Source organism: Sipha flava, unplaced genomic scaffold (assembly GCF_003268045.1).
Source record: "Sipha flava isolate LNK unplaced genomic scaffold, YSA_version1 2_pilon_pilon, whole genome shotgun sequence".
NCBI classification, from domain to species: Eukaryota; Metazoa; Arthropoda; class Insecta; order Hemiptera; family Aphididae; genus Sipha; species Sipha flava.
In genome coordinates, this window is record NW_020272972.1 from 3,450,469 (window position 1) to 3,474,262 (window position 23,794).

The following is a 23,794-nucleotide window of genomic DNA, read 5'->3' on the forward strand; positions in this document are numbered from 1 at the left end:
ACACACACACACACACACACACACACACACACACACACACACACACAAACCCGAACACGTGCGACACATGTACACGATAATAATATATAAACCAAAGACCGAGGTGTTTTGAAACTCGTGTATTACTATCGTTATCATTTCATTACTGCGCCGTCGGAAAAGTGTGCACGGGAGCGGGAAAAAATCGTATGCCGTGTAACAGGGAGGGAAAACTGAAAGTTACTAGAGGGCTAATTTTTAGAAAGTTAAAATCTAGCGGGCCATAGCATAGAAAACTAAAAAAAAAAAAAAAAAAGTTGAAAATATAAATTTTAATTAACATTTATGTACACGGAAATAATAAATTTAACACACATGACATGAATGATATAAAGAAGCTGATAAACTTGAATAGTTCGGTAAAAACAGTTATGGTTGGAAGCTTTACGTAATACATATAGACAATTAACGATATCGAATATCAGATAACAATTATTATATCGATCGGCGATGAACTTTTAAATTCTATGATGTAATTTGAATATATAGCACGGGCCGTCAGTTGCTCACCCGTGCTATATAGCGCACGTGCGCACGCATACGAATTCCTTCGTCTTTTATCACCTGTAAAACTCTACGTCCGATTTGATTTTACAACTGTCAAGCCGCCGACGATGGAATTAATAAAACAAACCCGTATCCGATAAACTTGGCACCATAATGGTTCATGTTTTGTAACGTACCCAGCGTATGTTTTTCGGGGGGGGGGGGGGGGGTCGGGAAGGTGGGGGGGGGGGGGGGGGGGGGGGGGGGGGGGGGGGGGGGGTTGCAAAGAATAGACGCGGTGAGATGTACGTAATGTCCTTTCTGAAATATCAAACGATATTACAAAAGAGCAAATAATAATAAAAGGATTCGTTCAATTATTTAGGTTCCGGCGATGTACACGCTCAGTTCATTTTAATGAAATATATAATTAATTAAAGTTTCCAGTTCAAATTCACTATTCTCAAGCTTAGTTTTTAGAATTATTTTAACATCGATGAGATACGCTACGGAAGAATATAAATATCATACTAATTTATACTTTGAATAGATATTTATTCAATACCACTCATTTACGTTTACGTTGGAATCGAAATATTTTTTATTTGCATTTAGCTGTTAACCAGCATATTACAGCAACGCAGTTATTGAATATGTATACTTAAGAGTAAGACATAGGTTTCTATGTAGATACATAGTTGAAAAGCTACACGTTTTAAATATTTTGAAACAATGCGTCTTAATATTTTTATCTCAAAACCCGTTAGATTCTGCTCATTAACTATAGTTTTAATGCAATCGATTATGTTTATTATAAGCATCATACAAATTTTATATAAACCAATAAGAACAAGCAAACTGCAGTTCAGTTTCAGATAAAATATCAAATAACTAACGTTTTTAGTGTTTTGTTATGATTGTAAATTATATGTTTTGTTGGTTTTAAAAATCTAACATTTTATGAATTCTTTATTATTCTCTGCAACAAATTATGCCTTCAACTATAATTCCATAAATAATTTAAATATTTCTAAACACACCCTATTTACAGTTCGTTTTGATCATTAAGACAAATAGATTATTTTTAAAGCATCCTTTGACCCAGTGCTCCATGGCAGTTAAATAATCTATTCTTCGTTGAAAAGTAACGCGTTTCAACGAGCTATTTTCTAATTTTAAAATAAAGCCACGCTGTAAACTTCGAGTTACATACAATCAACGTCATCTTATCAAGTTGAGTTTGATTTATCCTAATGAAATAAAAAGATAATTATTCATGTATCTTATTTTTTAAATTATTAGATAACCGTTATGGATTTTTTACATTTACTTATTTTATTTGTTTGTCAGCATGGTTTTGACCAGGAGTTATCAAAAAAAAAAAAAAAGGATTGGGTACAATTAATCATACAAAAATCGACAATATAAACGAGATATCGATTTTCAATTAAATTTTATTTTATTTTTCATCGTAAATCAAAAAATGATTATAAAGATGTTTTAAAATTTTACTAAAAATACCATTACAGTTGTTTTTTAGAAATTATATAATTTTCTAAGGATTTCGACCTATTATTTATAAGTATATTTTTAATATATTTTATAGTTTTTTTTTAGTTTATTTTTTAGTATATTTTTTTCGTAAAATATTGATTAATTTCGCCTTAACAAAAATCTTGATAATGTAATACAATATGTCTTAAAAAATATCTTTATTTTTATATTTATCTATGCTCTTACATTTTTTTATAAGTACTTGAATGTTCAAATTTCCCAAAATTGATCAAAATCTACAAAATTTGTGTTGTTGAAAATTTTACAGCAATTTCATAATTAATAATTAAGGATTGGAAATTGAATTCATGATTCTTGAAAAGTTTTATTTTAAGTCAACATAAAAAAAGTTGAATTTAAAGTCACAAAAAGTTTTATAAGCATTACAGGAAAATTAATCTTTGACATAATCGGATATTTATACGAAGCCATTCTGATAACAGATGGGCTAGGTAATTATATAAATAATATCAATTATCTTTAAAAGCTATTTTATTCATTCTCCTTTATTTAGAATTGTATATCAAAACCAATGGTACATTGATTTGCAACTTTTCACCTTTTTTCAAATGTTTAACCATAATTTTCCAACTTGTATAATATTTTATAATAATGTATGTATAATGTATACTTAGATACTTATGTAAAAATGTTTTATTTTAATTATAATAGAATAATGTAAAACTCAAATACCAAATGACTTATTGCTAACTTCACCCCACAGTATAATATATAATAAAATGATAATAAAATAATATAATCGTCACTATGATAATCTATAATATTTTTATACTATATTATTTGGGTGTTAAGAAATTATAATATTTAGTCATTTCAACCAAAGCCTAACCAAGCCATGAGTTTGACAAAGATGTCCATTTATTGTTTGTGGACTTCAAGGTGGCATACGATTCAGTGAATAGAAAAAGATTATGGAAAGTAATGGACCGATTGGGAATATCAAGAAAGATCATAAGAATAATTCGAGCATGTGTGAGTCGGTTGAAATGTAAAGTTAAGTATGGAAGGGAGGAATCAAAAGAATTTGAGGTTAGGACAGGCTTAAGACAAGGAGACGCCTTATTACCAGCCCTTTTTAAAGTAGCACTGAAATCAGTAATGAGAGAAACTTTGGATGGAGCAACGGGAATCAAAATAGGAAAATATCAGTAACTAGTAGTGGCAGGATACGCGGAGATGTTATAATAATGGTGAAAGAGAGGAAGACCTTAAAAGAACTACTAGTAAATTAATAGAAAAGAATGAAAAAATTGGATTAATGGTGAATGAGGGAAAAACAAAGTACATGATAGTAACGGGACACAATCATGAAATAAAACATTTGAAAGTGAATAATTGTAGCTTTAAAAGAGTAGCAATCTTCAAATATTTAGGGGTAAATATTAATGAGAATGCTGACAGTCATGAAGAAATAAGACTAAAACTGGTAGCGGTAAATAAATGCTACTTTGGATTAGTACCCCTACTCAAGTCAAAACTACTATCATGGAAAACGAAAATAACGTTATAGAAAGTTCTGATAAGACCAGTAGTACTATACGCCAGCGGCGCATGGGCAACAACAAAGACGGATGAAAATAGGTTCTTAGAAGAATATTTGGGCCAAAAAGAAATACTCTAGGGGACTTTGAATTAAGAACAAACCGAGAAATAGAAGATCTATATGGTGAAATAAATATAATTGGAGTCCTTAAGAGTAGTAGACTGGGATGAGCTGGATATATGAAGAGGTCTGAAGGCCCTATAGGATTAGCCACGAGCTGAAAGCCGGACACAATAAGGCCAAGAGGACGACCCGGACAGCGGTGGAAAGACAGGATTATAAAAGATACATCGAAATCGAGAGTAAATGTTGGAAAAGAACTAGCTCAAGATAGAAATGGATGGAAGTAGTTAGTTTTTGCGGCAATGGACCTAAATGGCCCGTAAAAGCCAAAAGAAGAGGAAGAAGTCATTTCAACTATTTGTTCTTTTAATTTAATTTTTATTAGTTCGTTACAAATATTAAAATATTATACTAATAAAATAAATTTATGTGTATAACTTCATTATGGTTTACCAATTTGAATCGATAATTATTTTTTATACTGGCCATAATTTTAATCTAAATATTTGCTATTATATTTATTCAAAAATTTCAAAACGTTTGTAAATAATTATTAAAGTATAATTATTAATTTAAATTACCCTTTAAAGTTCAATAAAATTATTTTAACTCTATTCTAAAAGTTATTATTAATTGGTATTAAACATTTTAATTGTTTTCGTGTAAATTAATAATTGTTGAATTATAGTAATAATAAATTAGTATTTTGTGGTTTTTCCAAATTTAATTTTCATTACTGATCTGTACAATATTTATTATCATTAAATTACATAACACGAAAATAAACAGAAAATAATTGTATATTATGAGTAAGTTATCATTCTTATTAAAATCATAAAATTGCAATTGAAAGTATATCAGATGTAGATTGAATAGTTATAATTAATTATTAGAGCCGTTTCGAAAATTATATCGAAATTACTTCCATTATATTTTAGCCATACTAGTCGTTACTGCTATCGTAATAATACTTTGCTGTATAATAATTAAGCAAGTTTTAAGAAAAAAAATATAACTATATATATTTGTTTAAATATCATCTAGTAGTTGTATCATTTATCTAATTGGTTTATCATCATGTCCATCATTAAAACAATATCCGAACACAATGAGTTCGTTTAAGAAAATCCCATAGATTTGAATAACAATACTTCAGCAGGGTTGCCGAAAAATACACTAAACTTAAATCAATAGTACACAATTTTTTTTCTTTAACTGCAAAAAGAACTGGAGATGAAAAGGACCGTTTTGTTTAGCGTCCATGGTATAAGATGATCAATAAAATGTTATAGTTATGAACAATGCTTATTGCAGTCCATAACAAAGTTATGAGATCACGTGTTTTGAACATCCGTTCAGTTGAAAAAGTAATTGTAATCTGGATCAGATTCATATTTGAATCCACCCAAGTTTAAGACTTTAAATTCAATTTTGACTGTTGCAGCTGTAAATCTATCCAATATGTTTAGTGTTTACTCCTAAATATGAAATAATGGTTGAAAATATTTTGAATATATTTTACGCGCGAATAATTAAAGTCAACGTAATAATTGAAAAAATTGAATAATACATTAGTAATACATATATATATGAACATATATTTATAATTAGATTTACATTGAATCCGACCATACCAAAAAATTAATCGTTGCAGCTGTGGTAATAATGAATAATTAAAAAAGCATAATATCTAAATTACCACTTGAATTATGTATTACTCAAAAACTATTTTTGATCAAATTTAAACGCTTGTTTTACCAATTTATCATTTCAATTATAATTAATTTCACTCTTACTCTCGTTGCTCTTAGTTTTTTTTTTTTAAATATACAGTTATGTTTTTGATATTTGCCTTTTTATTGGTTTCATTTATTGTCATTATTATAGTATGTTAAAATAAAAGCTTTAAATTAAAAAAATAAAATACTGGAATTCATTATTTTATTAATTATTTATTGCTGTTTATAAAGTTACGAAAGTAAAATTTGTCAGAACATTATTTGTATTCTTAAACTTAATTAAAAATAAATATAAAATTATTTTATGTAATTTGATTAAATTAAACCTATAAAATACAGGAACTAGAAATAATTATACGCTAGTAAATAATTTTAACATGTATTAAAAGTGTTATTTTCATTAAAATTAATGTGCTCTCAAAATAACACGTGAATATTTATTATCCAAATATAGACTTTTTTGACTTATTAAAGTACAACATTTTAATAAAATAAAAGTAATGAAATGTATCCATCTGATTATTAATATTTCCATTTCTCAATTATGAAAATTTTACTAGCAAGTCTCTCGTAATTTATTCCAAATTTATACGTTCATCTGTCATGCATTGTTTAATTATTTCCTTAGGGCCGATACTAAAAATATGTATGCATTATGTAATTAGAGCTTTATGTAAGGTACATCAAACAACTATTTTCATACAAGCCATGGGTTAGGTTAATATTAGTTAGGTTAGGTTAGGTTAGGTTAATGTTAGGTTATTGTTAAAAAATTAATTATCATCGTTTTTTAACATTTATAGATAAACTGATGAAAATATAATTATTAGTTATAAATACATTAATTCAATTTTTTATTATTTATTTTGAAGCGTATGTTTGTCCATTTAGTCTATTTAAAATATTAAGTACACACGCACACACACACATATATATATATATATATATATATATATATATATAAACACATATATTTGATATAAAATATATTAATACATTCGTTTCATTGGTTGTATAAGAGATAAATTGTTTTTATAGTTAGTATTATCACATAGCATAGGTTTATGAATATTTAATATTGATTTTGAGTGATTAAATATTATTAAATTTATTTTAGTTCAGATTATATACCGATAGGAGACGGTTTTTATTCGTGGTAAATATAAAATAATTATTATACCAAAAATTTGTTTTGTAAAATATTTGTCCCGTGAAATATCTATAAAATTTAGGTTTGATCAGTGAATAATGTAAAACATAGATAGGTTTTTCTTATTCTAGCAATTTTTTACTGTTTTCTTTTGAAGATGCTGTATATCAATAGAATTTTGGGTAAATGTACCGCAATAGAGTTTTCTCCTGTTGTATATTAATATATTGTAATATTTGCTAAATATCCATCAACCCACATGTCACAGGGTTTTCTCCTTTATACTGGTTAGAAAATGAAGGGAGGTATATTGATGATTTTATACTTTTTTTATATTTCTTAATGATATAATAACGTTTTTTTTTTAAAAAAAAAAAAAGTTTAAGATTAATAATCATTTTGAATTTTTTTTAAATATTTTCAATCGAAACCTTTGGAAAAATAATGTTTATCGTTTAACCCTTAATTAATTTTCAATTTTTAATTTTTTAAGTTTTTTTAATTCAGTTAGATAACTTTATTTCATTATACGTTTTATAGGTAATCAAATATCAAACAGATTTGATCTAAGTTTTTATATTTTTTACTTAAAATGTTTGATATTTTATCAAAAACAAATTAAAATAAATAAGAAATAAAATAGCATTTGGTATTAATGAATTAGTTTGATTTACAATAAATGGTAAATTGGATAATCGTTTTTCTAAACTGTATGCAGTATATATTTCAATTTTCAATCATTGGATAGATTTGGGGGTGGTAAAAACTTTGATTACTTTAATTTGAAAAAATGTAATTATTTTATTTCGAAACGTTAATCTGTGTACAAAATAACAGCATAGTTTCGTCAAAGGAAGGATGATAATTGTAAATATAAAATACATGTGACATGTTGAAATAAAAATTAACCGAAAAATAATCTTTTTAGATTTGTGATAATTTCATTTACATTTTATTACTACTTAATGGTTTTGTGTGTTTTAAAAATTAAATGTTATTTATTTTAATGTATGTGATAAATTAATAAAATTAGTCGAATGATAAAGTTATTTAAATTTTATTTTATATGTAATCAGTGTGAAAATATTAAATAAATTAAAGTCAAAAAGGATATTCTATTAAAAAAGAACACTTAAGGTGCAAATTAAAAACAGGGATTGGAACCGTACTTAAAAGAACCGGTTTTGGAACCGGAACCGTTTGAATATTGGAAACCGGAACCACACGAAAACCCTAATATAAATTAATTTTAAAATTGGAATCCCACTGGAACCTTTATTTGTATTTATTTAAAAATCAGAACTTTGCCGAAACCAATCATTTTTTGTAAAGGTCTTTTACGGTTTATTTTGGTATTGTTTTTAATTGCATTATTTTTATTTATATCTGTCATTAATGGGTAATAAGGACTAAACAAATACATAAATCTATTATTATTATAATTATCGGGATTAATAATATTCAAAAATAATCATGTAAGTACTTTCAGAGTATAGACGTGTCATTAAACTATAAAAGTATACAATAATCCTATGTAACAACTGATAATAATGTAATACTGTAAAAGGAATTGCAACAAAATTAGTAATTATTTACTGCATATTAATATCTATGGGTTTTCTAGTTGCCATAATAACGAGAAATTCTAAAATTATGTCTATAAATAATTTTTTTGTAGTCATATTTTGTGACAATCATTATCTGATGTACCGACAGCACGTCTGAGCGATAAACACTAAACACGTTTTATTGATATTCGTTGTTTGATTCATGATTAGGTAGATATCATCAAATATTTACATGTCTTTTTATAAGTACCAATATTAAAATAATTTATCAATGTATTACATAAAATCTTTACATTTCAAAAGTTTTCTTATCTTAAATATTATTATTTTTAATATATTTATTTTATGGGTAAATCATCAATATCATAAATATCATAATATCATAATCATCAATAGATTAAAATCCTATGAAAGTAGAACATACCTTTCAATGTACTATCTACTGAAACTATCGACCGCAAATCTCTAACCTTAAAAATATATAGAAGTGTATATTTAAAATTTTAAATAATGAATAATGATGTAACAAGTGGTAATTCACAAATCAATGTCTAAACTATAAAAAAACATGAAACGATATTTGAAACAAGGTAGTCATGACGGTGATTAGTATAATTTTACTTAATTAGTCCTAAGTCCACTTAAATGATGGTAGGATATCTGGTTAAAAATTGATATTAACCGCCATAATTGACGCTAATTAACACTAGCTACATTTATTTTTAAAAGAATTGAAACAGAACCAAATTGTTCTCACATTTGTATAATATCAATCTTGAAACTAATTTTTTATTTTTTAAGAACTGGAAATAAACCGAAACCTAAATTTTTGTTATTTTAATGACTGAAACCAAAATTTTAGTTTTATTTTGAAAACTGAAAATAAATCAAAGCCTAAATTGTAGTTATTTTAGAATTTTCATCAAAAACGGAACCGATTTTTTTTTTCTAGGATTCGTACCGGATCTGGAACCGTAAAATTCATCAAAGTGTCGGTCTCTAATTAAAAACTCAACTCTCATCCCGTTTACTTTATTTGATCGTGTACAGCAGTGCGATAGTATTTTAATAAATTCAAAAGGAATAATAAATTATAGAAATATTTTTAGTAAAACTTGGCCAAATATAGTGTTTATTACTTTTTATGTTTTGAGTTTCCATAGCAAATGCAAACACTAGTTTTTAATAATTTTACATTATATTTGGAAAAATATTAAGTCAATAAATTAAACTCTTCAAAACTGAAATTACAAATTTTATTAAAATAAGTCTGAAATACCATTGTGAAATGAAATAGATTTTACCACGACTCATACTTCAGATGAAAAAAAAAAAAAATGTCGAGTAAGAAATTGTATTACGAACTATGTTATAACTTTATGAGTACCCTTGCAATAAAATGTCAAGTCTTTTCAGTATCTAAAGTATCAAAAAAAAAAAAAAAGAGATAAAAAGAGATATAAAAATGAAGGTGTTGGTTGGGGTGGATGGGGTTGTTGGTGAAGGTACTTGTTTCATTTTAATAACCTCAACGCAGAATATTAATATTTGTTATTATTTTAAATTTGAATATGAAGATTAATTGATTATTTAATTTATAGTTTTTTTGATAGTATTATGGTAAGAATCAATCTAAAAATAACTCATTAATTACTGTTCAACAAATAAATTGAATTTTCAGTTCAAATCGGTTTTACACTAATATTATTATTGTTTTTTATTGAAAAAAAAAATTCAAAATATTTGAAAACCTGTTTTATTATTGGAACATTTTTTTTTTTACCAAACATATATTTTCTTAAAATTTTATTATAAAGTAATATTTTATCTTTATGTAATTCAATGTTTTGATATTTTTTTTTAAAATAATAATTTACACAACAATGATATACACTACATGAAATTTCAAAGTTCAGTATAATTTTTATTCTACTTATAAGTATTATGGTGATTAAATTATGCATCACTTAAAAATTCAAATGCAATCCTAAACTTACCAGTTTTATAGGGTTACTAACATTATACTGGATATCTTTTTTCTGAAATTTTCTCTTAGTAATCTGAAATTATATTATAATGATTTTTTTTTTTTTTTTTTTGCAAAAGTTGCCATGGAACTTAATTAAAAGATAAATTATGATGTACTAATATTTTTAAACTAATAAATAACTATCAGACCATGATATAAGTGTTAAGGTAGCCAATTTTATGATTCTATTTAACTATCATTAATGACTTTTCCTAGTAGGTTCTATGGTTATAAAAAACCTTCCCTCATACACTGCTGGCTTAATATTCTTAAATTATATTTATTTAGTAATCAAGAAAATCATGTAAAATTATTTGAATTTGGTAAAAAGTTCTTTTGAACATAATATTATTATTTATTATTATTATTTTGTGGATTTATAATATGATAATCAATTATACACTGAAATAATTTTTTAAGTATAGCATATTTATGAGCCATTTATGTCCTAAAAAATTATCTTTAAATTCGCGACTTATTAAATCAGTGCCATAAAATAACTAAACTATATAATTTTATAATTTTATTGCGTGACCGGGTACAACAAAATTAATTTGTGGGTCATATTTTATATGTTGTTTTATAAAAGTCAACATTTCGGACACAGCATAACCATTTCAACACGAGTATTAAATTACCGTATTTCTTGATTTATCGTAAATAAATACCTACATTTGATTTATATTATTTAATTTCGTTGCCAACAAGGTATTTGCACAAACATACATTTGCAATTACATTAATAAACATAAATATTACAATAATAGTCATTAATTTACCAAGTACGGTTGTATCACGAAAGGAAAATGTGAACATTTTTATGTGTCTCATAAAATTCGTTGGACGTATTATCTCAATATAAACAGCACTATAACAGCCCTTATTAGTCTTTTGTAATTTATTGAATATTTAAGGACCAAGATAAATTTAAATTCGAAATCAATTATAGTTTAAATAGAATATTTGATATTTAATTATAATTGACTTCACTAATTCCTTAATATATTTATGATTATAGTTTTTTGAATAGTAAAATACTGGAAATAAAATTAACAATTTTATGATTATAACTTTATATCATAATATTCGATAATTATTTGATATATTATATTATAAGCAAATACCAGGTTATAAGGAAATAAAACTGATTTTTTATTACATTAACAGTATGTACTAGCCCTTTATTATGTGTATGATTAAATTTTTTACTAATTTAAAAAATGTAATTTAAATATTTTGATTAAATCTAGTAAAATTTAAGACAACATTTTTTGAATAGAAAAAATATCTGCATTTTAAGTATTTATTACTTCGTTATTTCATATTGTTATGTATGTATAATTATTATATAAAGTTAGTTTTACTAAAAACATTTTGTTTTTGTTTTGGTGTGTTTTAATTTTATAATGTTTTCTAGTTTTTAGACTGTTTTAACAAAAATTGTGATGTAAGTGTAGATAAAAATTAGTTGTAGTTATATCAATTATTATTCGTAAAATCATGATTTTAAAAAGTTTTAAATATTATTTTTATAAATTTCATTTTAATATAAATAGCATAACACTGCAATATATTTTATGTTTGAAAATAGATGATATCAAAATTAATTTATAAGAGTGTTACATAAAAATAATTAAGTTATCGAAAAAAACGTATATTACACTTTGTTATAATAGTATAGTCTGTGACTGTTACGTAAGAGTTGTAGAATTCTGTTGTAATGAACATAGGTTATGCAATATGATTTTTTACATACATAAAAAAAATAAACTAAATGAAAATAACAAACAATTTATTTTTCTTGATTTTTTTTCTGTTAGAGAAGTTTCATGGTTATTTGTTAGAACTTCTGTTGAAAAAAGTGAAATGAAATTAGATAAAAAAATTCTGATAAATGAAATGATAAAAATGATATCTTAATATAATGTATAGATTCTCTTAATTGAGCAACTTGTATGACTTAAATACCGAGAGGAGAGTTTGCGTAAATTTAATTCGAATTTAATGTAAGAGGGTATGTATAAAGGTGGATATATAATTGTACCACAGTTTTCGTAACAAAACACATGCAAAGGCCATAAAATTATTTGATAAATGTTTGATAGATTTTAGCATGAACATTTACTTAGAAAATTTTAAATCCCTCTTTTGTAGAAGAATAAAGAAAGAGTTTGGTATCCGGGTAAAACTCACAGACTATTTGCCGTTGTGTACGGAGCTTAAAAAAAGCGATGGTAGAAGAAGTTGAGTGAGCATGAGAAACAAAGAGAGAGAGAGAGAAGCATAGATGAATAGATAAATGAAGAATGTGCTGAAGAAATTTAGAGAAGTAAAGAGTGAAAGCGAAGGAGTGAGCGAAAGAGAAAGAGAGAAGAAAAGGTAAAGATAAAACGAACGCCGACCTCTTGAACTCCGATCGACACCCGTCACGCCTCTGTCAGACTATAAGAGTCTGTAGTCGTAAGCCCACTTTAGCATGTACCTTCTAGTGTTGTTTTCCGGTCTCCATGATCCCCGAGTGGCAAGTAAACTTATCTGGAAGGCGAAAAGAGGAATATTTATATAAATCGCAGACTGATGAGTTGAAGAGGATGGAAAAAGAGTGGAGAAATAAAATAAGAGAAAGGAGATGTAGAGAGGAAGAAAAATAATGGAGTAAAAATAAAATAATGTCAAGTTTTAATTGAAAAAGTTTAAATGGCAAGAAATCGTCTCACAATTTCTCAACTCAATAACGAATTCACGTGAATATCTGAAAAAGATATCAATGCATAATTATGTTTCGTTAATTATTTGGACCTAGGTATGTTTTCACAATCATACGGTATATATTCTTTTTAACCGCCTCCATATTATAATGTTGTTATCAGCTGGTAAAATATTTTGCCTTTCGAGGTTTAGTGTATTGTACACGCCCATTTGGAATTTTGAAAATTCCAATATCTACTTCAATACATTTATTATAGCATGTACGATATCCACTAATAAATAATATTGTCTATTGGACTTACTATAAGTTCACAGTTTTTAACAATCATTGATTTATTGGTGGAAGAGCAGATTATTCCCTTCGGTAAGCACTTGATTTTATGTAATTTGCAAATGACACTATAAACTCCTTTCCTCTCGTTATCATGAATTTTCTCGACGAGACCACGTGTATACCTGTATATTATGTAAATTAAATATGACATAAAAATTCTTAGCTCCTCTGGGGTGTTTTTTCTACATTTCGTTTTGTTCACGTTTAATATATAATATTTTTACCGATCGGCACAGTACAATTGAATTTCATATCACGTAATATCTATTTCTCTAATTACTTTCACACGATAATTTATACAAAATGTATTTAGGTTTGTTTTTATGGTTTCAATTACTTTTTGTTAACATGTTTTTTTTTTTATTATTTATCGAAACACTATTTTTTATTGAACATTCTTCTACTGCCGAAAAAATATTGTTATAAATTCGTCTTTTGATTATATTTAATTTGTATTGTTTAATATTATTGTATGACTCTTAGAACAATATTAGTTACTAAACATTTATAAAAATTATAAATAAATAAAATTACACATAACTATTTCTGTTGTATTTTCAAGAAGCTCTACAAACAACACAACTTATATAAACTGGGTTTTAACTAGTAAATAAAATTATTTTGTGGTTGTTATTGCTCAACAATCATTGGTTAATACGAGTATATTCGATTTTAAAATGCAGATTTTTTATAAAAAGTAAAATAAGATTAATCTGTTACATATGATCCTATTCCTTGAGATAAAAGAAACCAATAAACGCAAACATTGGTTTTTATTGAATCGCAAAGTAATAAATTGGTTTCGCAATAAATTTTATTCTCGTGAATTAAATGACAAATTACTATTAATAAAAAGAGTACGTGTATCCTCAAGCGATGTTAAAAAGAAAAATAGATTCAGTGAAAATGAATTTTAAATTATAAGAATTACTTACAATGCAACATAATAATACAACTACAAGTATTTTATATTACTACGCACATTTTTTACTATATAAAAACCAACCCTCTACTCTCTTCCTGTTCGGACATTGCTCCGTTTGTAATAGCTGCCAAGATTTCGGTGACGGTGATTGATGTGCAGATTTTAAAATATCATAAACCGACGAACATCAAACATGTTTTGGATAGGTGACCCTCCGAGGAAACATTTCAATCCAAAGGAATAGAATGAAATGAAATGAAATATATATTTAGCTATAAATATATATGTATGTTTGTGTGTGCGTGTGTGTGTATTATCCGATTTCACTTTTTATACTTCTATATTTACTTTAAAAACGGTAAACTGCAAAAAAAAAAAAAAACAGCAGTGCAAATCTTATTTAAACTTTGTCTTCGCACGCGTACAGGGTGCTACGAATCGTAAAGTTATGTAGTAAGTTCAGTATATCATATCACGAGAATTACGACCATCCGCGAAAGGTATGCCACACACCGCACAAGATAATACTTGTAACGAAAAAGTTCTCGGCGTATCTGAAGTGCTATGGCAATGTGGTGTATAATAGGATTTTGGACAAATTAAATTGTCGCTCGCACTCCAGTGCAGTCAGAACACAGTGTGTTAGTGATTTAAGTATTTAAACCGCAGCGGTACGGAGTGTTATCGAACGTAGTCGAGTGGAGTGGAAAAAAATATACTATAAATATACGAAAAAAAAAATTAAACAAAATAAAAAAACATTGAGAACTTTTGAGCGGTCGCACGTATCGCGCGCGGTAATAAATTGCGTGAGCGGAAAATGGTTTGAATAAATAAATAAAATAAAACGCCCGAAAAAGGGGTAGGGGGAAATGTTTAAAAAAAAATGTTAAAAAATAATAATAATTGATTGTGTGTGTTGCAGGACGCTTACGCGCTGTGGGCGTGCGCGGCAGTATTGCCGCACTGGACGCGGTCGACAGATGAACAGGGACGCCATTACAGGGTGAACGCTTGCCAGTCCGTTTGCCTGGAGGCCGAACAGAAGTGTCCGTGGCTGCTTCCGGTGGCCGATGACGCCAATCCGTACGCTGGCGAAGCCGCGTTCACGTGCATAGGTAAACGAACGACTGCTGCAGCTTTTTTTTTTATTTTTATTTTCCTCCCGTCCATCGTCCTTAATCTTCGTTCACTCGTGACGCCGAGACCTCAATTTTTATATTATCGTTATGACGAATGCCCGTCGCTCGACACGTGCTCGACACCGGTTTAGAATAAGGCACGTTTAAGACGAGTTCCTGCGAATCGTACATCGCAGGAACGATGTATTCGTTACAAATCGATTTCACGATATTCGCTCATTGCATTTACGATTTCCGTCGCTCCGACGAACACGATCTCATCACGGGCTTTCGTAGTACACATACAGACGGTGTTTCACGCCACTCTTGCAATGAGTGTCACCGCGGTCCGCGTGGTTGGTACATGAAATCGACTTCAGTTTTTTACCTCTCCATACTTGTGTTAGCACTAGCTGCTCTCGAAGTACGAAAACCGTCGGCATCGTTCACCGTTACTAATTGCTCCCGCGTGTGCATACGTCAAAAAATAGGGTGTGAGCTAGTGCGCGCGTGACGCCTACTTTCCTGGTATTCACTCGGTCACCGCCACCACCGATCGTTGTTGCTAGGGGTCCCTTACGTGTAAACTCTAAGGATGGAATGACGAATAGGGGTGGTTGGAGGGTGTAGAATAACTGGAGCACTCCGCTTGCACTATCTCGTTCGAACGCTCGCGTGTCTTTTCGTTAGGTTTTCGAATCGTCCCGTTTCAATATCAGAACTACTCGTATATTTCGTGATTTGTATACATTGCGTAACAAGTCGTATTACAGTACTGTAGCCAATTCTGTTACCAAAACGTAAATATATGAATTGATTATTTTATTACTGTTGTCGCAATCGCTTCGGTTTTTTTCTGGTACGATAATTACATTATTTCCGTGGCTATTATGATTCTTACATAACATCCATAACTAACACCATTATCGATACAAGTCTATCTCGGATACGGCCGAACGATCTAGTAGTAGTTTTTAGAGGGGAGGCCCTTTTCATATCGTATGCGTTTCGGAAACGTCGAATACGGGGTTTGAATTTTTCGCCGCTTTGTTTTAACCTATTACGGTTAATTGTTTCCGTAAATGCGTGCACTATAATAACTACTGTTCCCCACATTCATTGTGAAAACTCATACGAACGAAATCAATGTTCCCAATCTTATTTATCACGCACAGAATATAGTAGTTTTAATTATAATAATGATAATAATAATTATGATTATTATTATTATAACTAGACTACAATATAACAGTTTAAAAGCACGCTAAAATATATTATTAACGCATTCGCCCTCTTTCATCGATAACGTAAACGACGATGTATAAGTTCCCTCTACGTTTTCTACCAACCTTTTGAATTGAGTTAATTGTTATTCTCATACCATTGTTATATCTCCCTACTTTTATGGATGTATCATTCAAATGTTAGTAAAACAATCTCTTATCGTCATTTTAAACACTGTTCGCCGAACGTTGTTTAATAATTATGTTTATTATATTAAATTCGAGTTATTGTTCATGCACACAACATTTATTTATTTTTTCTAAAGACATCTACTTGTCTAAATAAATTATTTAACTATCAGTATCCATTTATGACAATGAGAACTTTTTAAAAATATAAACTTTCGACCGAACCTTACCAACGCACATTTGAAGTATATATAACATTAAAAAATTATTATACTTATATTTTATTAATTACCAGATATTAATATATGTAATTTATAATTGTTTAGCCTTAAACTTCATGTCGAAACGACTTCATAGTGATACTCTCTCAGCTTGAAAACCACGAGCCACATCGAACCAATCCCTAAAGTATATTTGTGGGATTGTATTACAGTTATAAGATAACTTATTCAAACTTATTTAAACAATTTTTATTTATTTAAGTTGTTACTTTGAGCTAATTATATAATTCAAATAAAATATGTTCATTTTTTTCTAATACATACTAATAATAATATTTCACATAAATTATGTCTGAAATTCATTAATATGTTTAAATAATTAGCCAACAGAATTTCTTTTTATGCGTTTTATAACTTTATTAATTTAACTGTATAAAGGAGTTTAATACTATTGCAAATAATAATTAATGTAATAAGCAGTTATACAATTTAAACAATTTAAATAATGTACTCTAATCATTAAATAGGTACTATTATAATAAAAATGAGCTTTATTTTTATTTTAATATAGTACCTTTACTTATGAAATTAATATTTAAATTTATATTTAATTTTACACTGAAGTTCAAAGAAATAAAAAAATGTATAAATAATTATTTTACATAAGTAACCATGGAAGTTTATAAATTTTTTTAACTTATAATACAAAAAATTAATTATTACTTTCAAAAATACTATTTTCTAAAAATAACACTTATAAAATTAAAATCATACTGCAGATTACTCACTGTAAGTTAAAATAAAACTATAAAAGGTAACTAATTACAGAGATTCTTTGGGTACTATTTTGATGTAATTTTGGAACAGTAAACTGTATATTTTAAATTAAAATTAAAAAAAATGATCAAAATTGAAAAACCTAACTTCGAATATTAAACCATTACTGCTTTTAAAATGTTCATAAACACTAAATGACTATGGACTTTATAAATATAAAACATGGTAAGTACTTAAATACGTGATAAACCTCATAAATATTTCCTTAAATAATAAAACTTGGCATTTTTGTTTATACGGGATTATAAATTGATGTTGTATATTGATAATATTCAATCTACATTTAAACACTATGTTTGTTTACAACCTCATGAAATATTATTAAATCAACACTTTAAAAATAATTTTATAAAAAATGCATTGTTATCATACGGTATATAACAATATTTGATATGTTATAATTATTACTTTTCGAACTTAATTTATAATCAAATCTTATCTAATATTATAAATATAAATACTGTTTGTATCAACTTTTCACTAGGTAAAAATATTATAAAACATATGTATCTACATTAAAATCAATGTTCTCATAATTATTTCCAAGAATAAAAACAATTTTAAAATTTTCCCAATTTCTAACATATTTTAAAATCCGATGACTTAATGTGACATAGATGAACAATAGATTTTTAAAATATAATCAATATATTATTCTAAAATATATGATTGTATTAAACTATCTACTTATATTACAAACATCATTGATTCTCAAAGATAATTCTTACTAAGTACCTGAATGTTGTTAAACATCTTATTTAACAAAACGATTCGTTTTAATAAACCAAACTCCAAAGTTTTACCGTTACTAAGAAATGTCAAAACGATTCCCTTCATTAAATGTGTAAAGTCTACACGGGTTGTTTTTTCTATTTTTTTTTTTTTTTTTTTTTTTATGAATACAACATTTTATAGGGAAAAAATGTTGTGAACAAAGAAAGAAAAAAGTCTAACAAATACGTGTTTCCAGCTATTCTTTGTTTCGTCCGAATACGGAAGGCTTTTTGTGTCAGGCACGTATTATGCGAAATGCCAACTAAGTCTTTTTTGAAAAAATAGTTGTTCTTGTGAAAACATTGTTGAACGTGTAATAATATAAAAACATCGTTGTTTTCATAAAACGTAGATATTTTTCTTAAAAACCTCTCGGCACGAACACTGAACGATTTTCATAACGAAGTAAAAATCATGTAAGACACATTATTATATCTGATTATTTGCGGCCCCATAATATTTGCTGGGATACGTAGAATGATTGCTGATTATTTAAAATCTTGTTAATTGCTTTGTTTATTTTTTATATTTTAAAAATTGTACAAATATCGATCGATATAACTTCGGTAAACCATCTATCCATATCCCTTCTGTGCGATTTATGGGCGTTAAAACATTTCTTTTGGCCTGTTTTCAAAAATAATACATTTTAATCAAATCTTTAAAAAAATGAATGGGAATGATAGTTACCTATGTAATTTGTTTTCCGGGATCTGTTAATTCGAATAGTTGGTTATATTATAATATTTCGAACTTATTGTAAACGATTTACTTCGTATACGTGCTTCATGTAGTCAAGTTCTGATTGTTAATATAGCATTCTGTGCATCGAACATTTCAACTCTTCTGTCTTTGAGTTATTTTTTCCACGCGTTATACGACCCCGCGAGTATGATCCGCCGAGCACCGATTGTAATGCGTGGATCCTTATCTAAGCACGTGGCTTCTAGTGCCACTTTACCGGGTCCAAGACGCGCAGCGTTTCCGACATTCAACCCCAAACTCCCGCCCACTATTCGTTATTACTGCTGATATCTTTATTTTTAGTCGTTGACATTACTCGCGATTCCTCATAGCGGTCCACGGCTTAAGATCGTGCAGCTCAACGATCTACCTCCGTTCTCAACAATAACATTCGTCTCATGAATCAGCATATACATCGCAACGGAAATACTATATGCATGCGCCTTACATTCGTTGCGCAATATATACGCGTATATTTTTACAAATTATACCGGACAAAACTTGTTTATAAAAATTCGTATATAGAAAGTTTTACGTTTTAATAACTATCGAGGTATTAGTCAGAGAAGAGCATTTTCGATCTAACTTTCGTTCTTTGATCGGGGAGCACAACACGGACTTGCGATGGAGTAGGGTCTACTTTGTCTAATTCTCACGAATTGTTTGTACTTATATACTTATATTTGAGACAAAATATATTTTACTACTCATATATAACTCATTTGTAATTATCGTATCAACAATTTATTTATTTCTTGAAACATCCAAGAATTACGTTGGGAGAATTGATAAGTATTGAATAACGATTTATTATTAATACCTTAGTGAAACTCAGCTGAAAGAAAGGATTAAGACGACTTAACGTTGTCGTTTAGTAACTTTTGGTTGCATGTTACGTGCTATTTTAAGTCATTTAGTCGATCTATTCGGATAATATTCAACGTTGAGCATTTATAAGGAGCGCCCCCCCCTGCGGGAATAATTCCTATGCTCTCCCCCCGTGAAGGGATTATTAATGTCAATATGTGGTGTGTATGTTTTAGTTTTTAACTCGCTTAACTAGCATTTATGTTTATAGTGTGTACGTCTTATCCTGCAGTAGCGGATCCGAGATATTTTTCTGTGGTGGCTGCTAATTTTTTAATAAAACTTTGGTGCAAAAATGTGGTATTAATAACTTAGTGCTCGAATGGTTAGGAAAATCAGTCGTGCAATGCTCAAGGTTCTTCGTCGCTACGCTGTAGAAAAGATCGGTCTTCCATTTATCAATACGCTTATGATGAAAAATGTATTCGATATTTATACGTGTCGCGGTCGAATGGATATGGTGGTTTTAACGAATGTTCGCCGGCGGTTTCGTTTTCCAGGCTGGTCCACAATCCGGAGAGAAGAAATCGTTACCACCCACCAACCAACTCCGTTCGACAACACGGTTTTCCACGCAACTGTTTCGGCCCTACTGCCTACCTCTACCGTACGACACACCAATCACGAACGACCTTAGTTTTAAAAAAAAAAATATTTTTCCTTTACTATCTCAGTTGAGATTACAATATTATACAAACGCATATCCGCTGAATTCACGGGATGGAAAAAATCCTGCCGCCACCTCCTTCCACCACCAAACACTTTTTCCTTCGTCGTGACCGGTGTGTACCGAACGAGCTGTATTTTAATTTTGATTTTTTTTTTTTCCATGTTTTCCGCTCTCGCAGATCCGGACATCGGGTACCAAATGTCATCGACGAACGCCCCGGAGGATTGCTGCTACGAGCACTGCGCCGAGCACCGCCTGTGCGTGCGCAACTCGACGGCCTGCGACCGGGGCGACGGGCGCGCGGACCAGCGGCCGCTGTGCGTGGAAGAGGTACCGCTGACGGTCGAGGAGTCCGAGTGCACGGACTTCGGTCCGACCGGCTCGTCCGCGGCCACCCGTCCGCCCACCGTCACGCCGCCGCTACTGGTGGCGCTGCTGCTGCTGCTGCTGCTGCTGGCCACGTGCGCCGGGACCGCGGCCGCGGCGCCGACGGCGGCCGTCACGTGAACCGCCCGACCATCACCCCGGGACCGCGGTTGCCACGGCGACCGCTGTCGTTAACGTTTGCCGCGGATCGCGACAGAATTATTATTATTACGCCACGCGTTACACCGCACCGGCGATCAATGTTTATCGGAACGCGTTTACGATGCGCCCCGCAGCACCGGTTGCGATTCCTCCTGAAAACCGAAACCAACGGTTTTCGTTGGACGAGAAAAACCACGAAAAAAAAAAAAAAACACACACAATCCACATAATTGTATTGTATTTTATGCGAAACCCGTTGAATACGGAGTGCGCACAATAACCGGCCCGTAACACTAACCCGTCCGCCGGACTCGCGCGCGGTCTTCCGTCGACGACGTACGATTGCGTGATGTGTACAATCGTTTGCCGCGCGTGCCGAAGGAAAACACGACGCTCTTGTCACCCGTACACCGAAAGGGTGTGTGCTTGGAGTCGTCTGGCTGCCGAGCCAATGGAGTTTGATATCTCACCCCTGCACGGCAGGGTCCTCAATTCTCTCGATAAGACTACACACAGATTGTACACCACTACTCTTCTACTGTGCACTATCGCTTCTACCGATTTAATTATTGCTAGTGTTACTTGGACGATGACTTTTCATTACATCTCAATCGCCGAGCCCGTGCTCCCCTTTCCCGTCGAGCCACCGTAATCTATCGGACCGATCAGGCATAACGTAATTTTCGCGCATCCAAACGTAACATAACATTCAACCCGGTAACGTAAAGGATCCAACCTCATCATATTTATAACAACAACAAACGGTAATTCAATTATACCGGAGGTATATTGCTTAATCGTCCGCTATCCCAGTTACTCCTAGAACCGACGTATCCACCTGTCACCCTTGTTGTCTCGTTTCATTAACTGTTCTTCTCCTTCCTTGGTACCAAAAACTTTTTTTTTTTTATATATATTTTCTAACCGCTTCCCATTTCCGAACACTTTGTAACATGACGTTCTGAGCTTGCCACTCAAGAAAATTCTCAAAGTTAGAATTTGGAGGCAACTGTCCCTCGACAGGAATTGCATCAAGTAGTATTTTGTTCCTCCATATGGTTCGCTAATCCGGTTTTTCGCACTGTGTTCGAGTCGTCTCGTCTGTTCATCCTCAATTCATTCGGCGCTCCATTCCTATTGCCACCAGTCTTAAATCTTCAAGTCTCCTGTTTGCCATGCTTCCTTTGTGCCGTTTTTTTGGAGTTCCCTCAATACACACCGATACTACTACTACTTCTCCTCCCACTACTAATATATTATTACTGCTACTAACTACTACTATTGTACACACTACTATTGTAACTAGTTTTGCGCTCTTATCACAGCTGTACTGTTTTGATAAAACGAAAAAATATAACGTTAACTACGTGCAATGTTATAAATGTACAGACACAAATATTATGGATAGTATAACCATTAGAGAGTGGCCACCGGCATCACCGTTTTAGATTGGATTACCCGTTTTCTATATTATCGATCAGTATTTATCATTCTAAGCGTTCGTCAAACACTCGAAAACATAATATATATAATAAACAGATTACAAAATGTGTATAGTGGTTTAACATAAATTTGAAGTCAGCATCCATTTACATAAAGTCTTTGAAGCGAATACGTTTACGCAATTACTGTACGTTATGATTCGAATTTAGTTCGTCCCCGACCATAGGCTTGCACAGACCTGTATTTTAAGGAGTGCCTATAATAATTTTGGGTCCTATCTCAAAAAAAAAAAAAAAAACATGTAGATATATTTAATAAATTATAATGTATAAATAATTAAATAAACAAGATTTTAATTTTTTATTTAATCTTATAGTATATTAGTCCCAATGAATATGTTTTACTTGAATCTCGTATATTTTCTCAGAGCTTCAATTATTTACTATTTATATTTTTTAGTCAGTTGTAGTTATTATATTATCATAATAAGTTTTTCGACGAAAATTTGAAATATTTAATTTAATTTTTTCTCCTACAGAAAATCATATAGGTGTTTTTTACCAAATATTTTAAATCATATTACATTTAATTTGATCAACATCCGTTAAAATACGGGTCTCTTACTCTTAGATTTCAATTTCAAGTCCTCATTTACAACATTCCAGGAAGGGGTTGTCTGCTACCTCTCATGTGCACGTTTAAGCCCTTGACATGAATTATATTAACGTTGTCTTAAACATCGAGCTGATATCAATTTTTGAATGAAAAATTAACCATCAGTATCCATCGATGATAAGTCTAGTGACCACTCTCTGATATATAGTTGGCTGTGTATCACTCACAATCACTGTTTCTCTCTCTCACACATACACTTACACACGAAAAATCTAAGTTCACCTCCATAAGCTCGTTGGCGCCCGAAGGCGGTATTCCACAGACCGGGACCAAAAACGAAATATTAACAATAGTGATAATAATAATAATAATAATAATAATAATAATAATAATAATAATAAT

At 29.9% G+C, this 23,794-nt stretch overlaps 1 protein-coding gene across 1 annotated transcript in view; it reads left to right on the forward strand.

The window, feature by feature from the left end:
* Window positions 1-23,075, forward strand: part of LOC112686069 — a 49,142-nt gene extending 26,067 nt beyond the window's left edge. Inside the window, exons 3-4 of the mRNA XM_025558187.1 lie at window positions 15,086-15,278; window positions 20,985-23,075. Coding sequence (XP_025413972.1) covers window positions 15,086-15,278; window positions 20,985-21,313 — 522 coding nt within the window. The 3' untranslated portion in view covers window positions 21,314-23,075. The remainder of the gene's footprint in view (window positions 1-15,085; window positions 15,279-20,984) is intronic.
* Window positions 23,076-23,794: the final 719 nt, after the last annotated feature.